Source organism: Dioscorea cayenensis, chromosome 6 (assembly GCF_009730915.1).
Source record: "Dioscorea cayenensis subsp. rotundata cultivar TDr96_F1 chromosome 6, TDr96_F1_v2_PseudoChromosome.rev07_lg8_w22 25.fasta, whole genome shotgun sequence".
Taxonomy (NCBI): domain Eukaryota; kingdom Viridiplantae; phylum Streptophyta; class Magnoliopsida; order Dioscoreales; family Dioscoreaceae; genus Dioscorea; species Dioscorea cayenensis.
Window position 1 is genome coordinate 17,446,253 of NC_052476.1, and position 7,879 is coordinate 17,454,131.

The window sequence follows — 7,879 nt, forward strand, 5'->3', positions numbered from 1 at the left end:
TTCGTTTCTCTTTGCGCTCTCTCATTCCCTTCTCCTTCGCCTTCGAAATCTAGGGTTAGGGTTAGGGATTTGGTTGTTTGGGGGTTGGATTCTTGTGAAGAGAAGGGAAAGAGAGGAGATTTTCTCATGGCGTACACGGCTCTTGTTAGATCCGCCACCCCGCTTGTCTCTGGAGCTCGTGATTCCTTCCACTCCGACTCAGCTCCTCCCGCTGCTGATTTCGTGAAGGTACCTTTCTTTTATTGATGATTTGATGGTAATTATGTTGCTAATGGTTTTTGGTTTTCTTGGATTTGATGATTCTTGAACATTTTGTGTGGTTTCTTTTAATGGTGTGTAGGTTGGTTGCTCTTCTGCGATTCGATCGAGTGTTTTTGGTTCTGCGCTTTCTCCTGTTGAGCCAATCTCATCAAGGTTGATGGTAATTTGGAGGGTTTCTTTTGTTTTCTTTAGAGTGAAATTTTGGAAATCGTGTGCTTTTGCAGAGATTTGAGTGGAAGGAGCATTCAGCCGATCAGAGCGACAGCCACTGAGGCGCCTCCTGCAGTTTCGAGTGAGTTTCTTGGAGTGAATGGTTAAAAGGATTGTGATTAGACTGTGGGTCTTTGTTTTCTGTTGTTTTGATTATACTGATGGGGTTTGGTTTTGCTTCTTTTCTAGGGTCGTCAAGGGGTGGAAAGGCCCGGATTGGTATAAATGGTGAGTTTTTTTGGAACGAGGGCATTGCTTTATTTAGTATTTTGCGGTGATGAATGTGCTTAGTTGTGTGGTTAATTAAGTGTTAGAAGGTAACTTTATTGATCTAGATAGCATTTGTTCCAGGTTTTGTTTTACAAGAGTAATGATTGAGTTTTGGGCATTTGTTTTAACTACTAAAAAGTAATGGTCTATTTTTCTAGTGTTGACTATGCTGTATTTTCTTATGGTTATACATTTTTCTATGTGTAACTCTCTACCTTTCATTTTGTTTATTCTGTGTATTCCCTTAAGCATGATTGCTTTCAAGAATTTGTTTGACAATTCTTTCTAAGGTGTTTGTTATATTTGGAAAGAAGTTGTTAGTTGTTGAATCAAGTGAGCATGAAACTGGGTCATCCTTTAGTGTGCTAAAGTTATTTGACATCCTGCAGGTTTTGGTCGGATTGGAAGGTTGGTTTTACGTGTAGCCGCGTCTAGAGATGATGTTGAAGTTTTAGCTGTTAACGATCCCTTTATTGATGCTAAATACATGGTAAAGACTAAGGAGCATTTATATCTTATATTCGTTTTAGTATATTGTCTAATCCACGATGCTGAGCTTTGTTATGCATATTTATATAAAAATGGAATCAAGTATAATTTTATATCTTCTGAGTTTTTCCAGGTTCAAAAACATATTCTTATTCATGTAAATTAAAGTAAATTAAATTGAATATGTTGTGTTTGTGGATTAGTTTCCATCTTTTGTTAGCTTAATTTTTATTGTCCACTTGTTAATTTTATTATTAATAAGGCTTGTTTCTTTCCAGTAAGTTCGCAATCATCTTTATTTGTTCAAGTTCCAAATAAGGGCATCCAATTTTCTGGTACCTAGACAAACAGCGTGTTTGTTGCTTTTTGAGTGGCAATATACGTATCATGTCTCCATTTGCTCTGTATTGTAGAAGCCAATTTAAGAATCAGAGGAAGATGTGAGTCAATAGTTGTGAGGGATGGCGTTTTACAAATTTTGTTGATATGTAGAATGTGGGGTTTCAAAATACATCATTTCTTGATCATAAAGGCTGTGTCTCATATCTTTGTTCAAATTCAATCACAGTTTTGTGATACAATGAGCTTCCTTGAATTTATGAATATCTCTGTTCTAGTTTCACACAACTATGTAGTAGGAGAATATTCACATCTGTGACAGGTTATGGTAATGATTCTCTTCTATTGGAAGTGTTTGGGGTTGTATTGTTAATATATACTGTTCAATTACAGTTTTCTAATCTAATTGTTGTTGTTTTATGCTTCTATCCAGGCATATATGTTTAAATATGATTCAACTCATGGCACTTTTAGGGGCACCATTAAGGTTGTGGATGAGTCCACTCTTGAAATCAATGGGAAGCGGATTGCAGTTACCAGCAAAAGGTATATCTTTAAACAAATTTATTGTAGCAATAGTTTTAATTTTTTTGAAAAAAATAAAATTAAGTAATATATAATTAACATATAAAATAACAAAGGTACTTATATGCAAAAATCTATAAACTTTGTGAAACTTAGTATAGAGGAATTCTGTTTGCGTTTTTATTTTTCTATCACAGAAAATAAAAACAAAATGGATTTGCCATACATGTTGTGTGTTTTTTTTAAAGACAATAAAACAGAAAACAACAACAATACCAAACAGGTCCTTAATTTTTTCTGTTTCATTATAGATTATTCTTTAAGCTCTAACTGCAGTCCTTATTTCAGCTGGTCTTGATTAAGCTAAATGGTTGGTCCTAGTTGTCATGTTTATGTTATCAGCATTTGCTTCATTTGTGATGATTTCATTTATTTAGATAAAATAACATATACATTTTTTTGATTTCTTTCCTCAGGGACCCAGCTGAGATACCTTGGGGAGATTTTGGCGTTGACTATGTTGTTGAGTCTTCAGGTGTTTTTACTACTTTGGAGAAGGCATCAGCTCACAAGAAGGTTAGCATTGTCAAGTTCAAGTTATATTCCTGCATGCTACTGTTGGCCATGCAAAATTTTCCAATAAAATCCTTGCCTTCCAGAGGAATTTACTTTATTAGAAGACTCCAGGAATTCAGAATCAGTAGTTTGTTTGTGTTCTGATAGGGCGGCGCCAAAAAGGTGGTAATCTCTGCTCCTTCGGCTGATGCACCCATGTTTGTGGTTGGAGTAAATGAGAATACCTACAAACCAGGCATGGACATTGTTTCCAATGCTAGCTGCACAACCAACTGTCTTGCTCCTCTTGCTAAGGTTTGATCTTCTCACCATGATGAATCTAGACACAGAAAATTCAGTTTCTTGGCTAACATTAAGAGGACCTTTTACTGATGTTTGAACAGTTGGATGAAAAAAAATAAAAACAAAGATGATATTTTGTGCTTACTCAAGAGACTTGATTATAGTATTCTTGATGCAGGTGGTCCATGAGGAGTTTGGTATTGCTGAAGGACTTATGACCACTGTTCATGCAACAACAGGTTTCTTTTTCTGCCTGTGACAATCATAATTACATCATATCTGTGAATGTTTTTTTTAATAGACATGTTTTCAGCCAGATTTTTATGTTGCCAATCTGACATTTTTTTAATACTAAAAGTTTACTATATTCTATTCTGTCTTAGCAACACAGAAGACTGTTGATGGCCCATCAATGAAAGATTGGCGTGGAGGGCGTGGAGCTTCACAGAACATCATCCCAAGCTCAACTGGTGCGGCTAAGGTAAGAGATATATATATATATATATATTAAAAAAAATTCCACAGTATGAAGTGGTTAAAAAAATTCTTGCATATTTCTTCTATTATGTCATTAGGCTGTTGGAAAAGTTCTTCCTGAGCTTAATGGGAAACTTACTGGGATGGCTTTCCGTGTTCCAACGCCAAACGTTTCTGTTGTGGACTTAACCTGCCGACTTGAGAAAAATGCATCATATGATGATGTCAAGGCAGCTATCAAGTATGCAAGCCTTCTACTCCTTTTTTAATTTATATAATAATTATCAAATGTGTTTTGCTATATGCACACACCGGTTGTCATCAAAGAAGTATCATAACTGTTCCAAACATCTTGAGCCTTCCCCTCATGTATGGAGTTAACCCATATAACTCTAATGGCCACATCTTATGAAGATTCACCGACTCTTTTATCACCCTTGTTAGAATCTAGCTCTTTTCCTCGTAAACTATGGCCACAAATTTCTTTTATCCTAGCTCTTATAACTCCAAATCTGGCCATAGTTTATGAAACAGATATTTATTTGATTGTCTGCTAATCCATCTATGGTTCTTTCTAAATCCATGATACTTACATAAAGATGGTTGCCAATGAAAATGCCAGCTTGATCTCAGTTCTCTAGTATTTGTTCATGGAGAATGTATCATTCAATATCTAAATTCAAGTTGTTTTCTAGTAAAGCATGGACAATATATATGACTTTGATGTATAATGTTTGCAAGGAAATTGTTATGCTTGCAAAACACAGACCAAATTAAGTAGCCCAAGGAAACATAAGTTTGTCTCTTTATTTGGTGGTTTCTTGTTATGTACTGCCTGTTTGTGTTATACTAGATTTCATTCTGTTGAATTCATTTCCCATGTTGTGAACCTATGATTTTCTTCCTACAAGCTTTATGTAAAGCAGAATGTTTTTATATGCTTGCATCTGCAAACATTTGTGTGTATCCTCTGATCATATATACTTGTTCTAAATCCGTGAATTTGCTACCACAGGTATGCATCTGAGGGACCTCTGTTGGGCATTCTTGGGTACACAGATGATGATGTAGTGTCTAATGATTTTGTTGGTGACTCCAGGTGAGCCCTTGTATTTTTCAAAGCAAATTCTCTTATGCTTGCAAGCAGAATAAAAATTATCACATCCATCTTACATTCTCTGTTTCCTTCACATTCAAAGGTCGAGCATTTTCGATGCTAAAGCTGGCATTGGGTTGAGTTCTTCTTTCATGAAGTTTATAGCATGGTACGATAATGAATGGGGTTACAGGTGAGAGACAACACTTCACACCAAATTTGTCGCCGTCTTTACTTTCTTTTACATCACACACTAAATCATTTACTCCCTTCTTCGATTCAGCAACCGTGTGCTAGACCTGATCGAGCACATTGCTCTGGTCAGTGCCCTCAACTAAAGTAACTGATGCTCCAAGGCCTTCATTCAAACAGAATAGATATATATTTTTTTTCCATTGCTAGAACATGCAAATTTTGATTGGGTGGGATCTGTACCCTTCATGATACCAAAATAAATGTAGGAAACATTTGATTTTATTCTCATGAGCTTTGTATGAATGGAGGTGGTCTGATAATGTTTGACACCTCCACTTATAAAGAAAAGAAGGCAAAAAAAGAGAAAACCTGAAGACATATTAATGTTGTTCTGATCACTATTTTTCATTTACATTTAATTTCATTTTGTCTTTGATTCAGCTTGTGGTCATATGTTTATCTTATCATCTACTTGCTTTTTTAGCGTAGAAGCAAGACATTGTTCTTGATATGACATGTGCTTTTAAATTTGTGAAGTCTGTCGCTAAAAGTCTGCATCAAAAGTTTGGTGGATCTGGGAACATGGATTGTATTTTAATGCTTCTTGTGGTGGGGTTGGTTTGCTGTTTGTGTTGTTCTATAATTGTTTCTCAGAAGTGTTTTCATTTTTATTGCTACTCTGATAAACGTCAAGTGATTAATTTATTTTATTTTAAAAAAATATTTTTTTGAAATAAATAAATTTGTTTTAGTGGGTGTTTTTTGGTTTTTCTCTGATACAATTTGTTTTCTAAGTGGAATGCTTTTGGAGGAAAAAAAAAAGAAAAAGAATTTTAATCTAAAATGTCTGAGTGGGATTTACCTTGATATTGATATGCAGTTATAGCAAAGTTGCGGTATTAGATTCAATTTTTTTCTTAATTCTGGATTTAGTTTTATATTTATTAAAATTTGCATATATATATATATATATATATACCTTTGGTCTCTCAGCATATTATTAGCTTTTTTGTGTGTAGGGATTTAGTTGATTCTGTTATATTTTTTTTAAAAAAAATATTATAATTATTCACTTTTAGTGAGTGATCAATGCTTTTATTTTTGAGAAAATGACTTAGGTGAAATTAGATAGATGTAGTTAGTGTAGTTTATTATTTATTTGTGACATGTGTATCAAAAATATATAAAAATATAATAATTTTCATATAATATCTCTTATTTTTTTTAAAAAATTACTCATCTTACGTCACGTGTTAAATATTCAATGGTGAATTAAATTAATTACATTTATTTGACTTCACCTAAATTATTCTTTTTATTTTTTTGGCATTATATTGCATTTAAATTTTGAGTTGCAAATTAGAGCACAATCTCAATCTCAATCTCAACTTTGAGAAGCAATATTCCAAAGGCTCAATTTGTTCTCAACTTTTCAGAAAAAGCCACTAAAAAACACAGGAAGAAAAAGAGAAAGATGATGTATGCCTCAGAGAAAGAAGAGACTTGAATTTGCCCACCCCCCCAACTATTCATTTAACCCCACAAATACAAAGCAAGGCAGAGTGAGAGAGAGAGCCTGCATATTCCTTACTTTTTCCAAGTCTCAACCATTCTTTATATCTACAACCTTTGCCTACATGGCACCCAATTAATTGTTCATTAGTCATTCAAGAAAGAGAGATCCAAATGAACATGACCACACATGTTTCAGAGAATCTCTTTCTTCCAACCAACCCCTTCTTTGCATTATCTATCCATATCCTTCATTTTGCAGTAGCATAATAATTTGCTATTTAAGTTGTTCAATAATTAAAATAATAAAGCTTTTTTTCACTTATTTTCCTTGATAATAGTGTTTTTTTTATTAATATGTATTAAGATAAAATTGAAATTACATACCAATGGCCCTTTCGCTTATTGGTATCGAATTTCTTATGTAAAATGTTCGTTTCAGATGGGGGCATATATGCTTGTTAAGCTTGCTTCACACCTGTGCACGTTCCAGATGCATGCTTGTCGTAATTCGTCAAAATAAAAATAAAAATAAACTACTCCACTTTTGTTTCATTTTTTTTCCTTTTAGCATTGCCTCCCTTGTGTTTATCATGAGATCCTTTTTATTGAATACCATCATACTTTTATCAATGAAGTTCCAATCTTGCAAAGAAAACAGCCATAGAAAACTTTAAATGATTCTTTCTCCAGTATTAGGTATATTGTTAATATCTAATTTTTTTTATTTTTATCATTGTTCTATTTGTTAAATATGGATTTAAATAACTATTATACATGTAGAAATATTTTTAAAATGCACCAAGCTGGAGTCCTCTCTACAATCTCCCTGAAGGAAGTCTTTCTTTTGGTTTGGGATTAAAAACTACTCACTAGCATTCCAGTCAGGTCTTTTACTTGTCATTAGGGATGGGGTAAGATCTTCACTATGGCATGATTGTTGGTTTGAGAGAAAGGGCACCTTGTGATATATGGCATGAGTTTTTTTTTTCACCTAGATGAGCGACAAGGCCATTAGAAAAGACAAAGGTGTGTATAAATCTCGGCGGAGCAAGTGGGGATGGAGTCCGTGTACACATGGGCTCTAAAATCACTCGCACATAATCGTTATTCATACTCTCAGAAATCTACCCCACCCATAATTTGAATTCTCACAACTTGTGAAAAGTTCTGATGGGGACCCGGTTACTAATAAACCACTTCGTCGTTATTTTTTTTGAATATTATGATTTTGATTTATGAGTTTTAATGTAACGAAACTTTAGGAGATGATCCTATGACTCAAGGCTAACAAGCCTCACATCAAATTGTGGTGTTGGAATGCAAGGGAAAGTTTTCCATTAAGACGTTCTATCATTTCCTCAACGAGCACACAAGAGCCAAAAAATTTGAAATAGGACCTTATCCCCCAAAAATTAACATCTTTACCTAGCCCATCTGGGATAATAAGATCTTGACACTGAGCCAAATTAGCAAAACAAAACTACAATAGATTACCTATTGCAACAAACGTTCTCTTCTTTAACAACCTTTTCACTTTTTGAATATAGTATTTTTTGAGAACATATTTGATCTATCTTGATATCTTTCCTCCCTGGGTGGTTTGCGGTCTTCCTAAAGAAATAATTTTGACAATCACCAATAGAA

The 7,879-nt window shown here is 34.1% G+C and overlaps 1 protein-coding gene across 1 annotated transcript; it reads left to right on the plus strand.

Moving 5' to 3' along the window:
* LOC120263678 (glyceraldehyde-3-phosphate dehydrogenase GAPCP1, chloroplastic-like) lies at positions 1–5,160 on the plus strand. The gene is made up of 14 exons (XM_039271641.1): positions 1–228; positions 341–414; positions 486–553; positions 661–699; positions 1,131–1,231; positions 2,003–2,115; positions 2,571–2,670; positions 2,818–2,964; positions 3,131–3,191; positions 3,336–3,433; positions 3,528–3,670; positions 4,445–4,528; positions 4,629–4,718; positions 4,809–5,160. The coding sequence occupies exons 1-14, from the start codon at positions 127–129 to the stop codon at positions 4,861–4,863; spliced, it is 1,275 nt and encodes a 424-aa protein (XP_039127575.1). The 5' UTR covers positions 1–126; the 3' UTR covers positions 4,864–5,160.
* Positions 5,161–7,879: the final 2,719 nt, after the last annotated feature.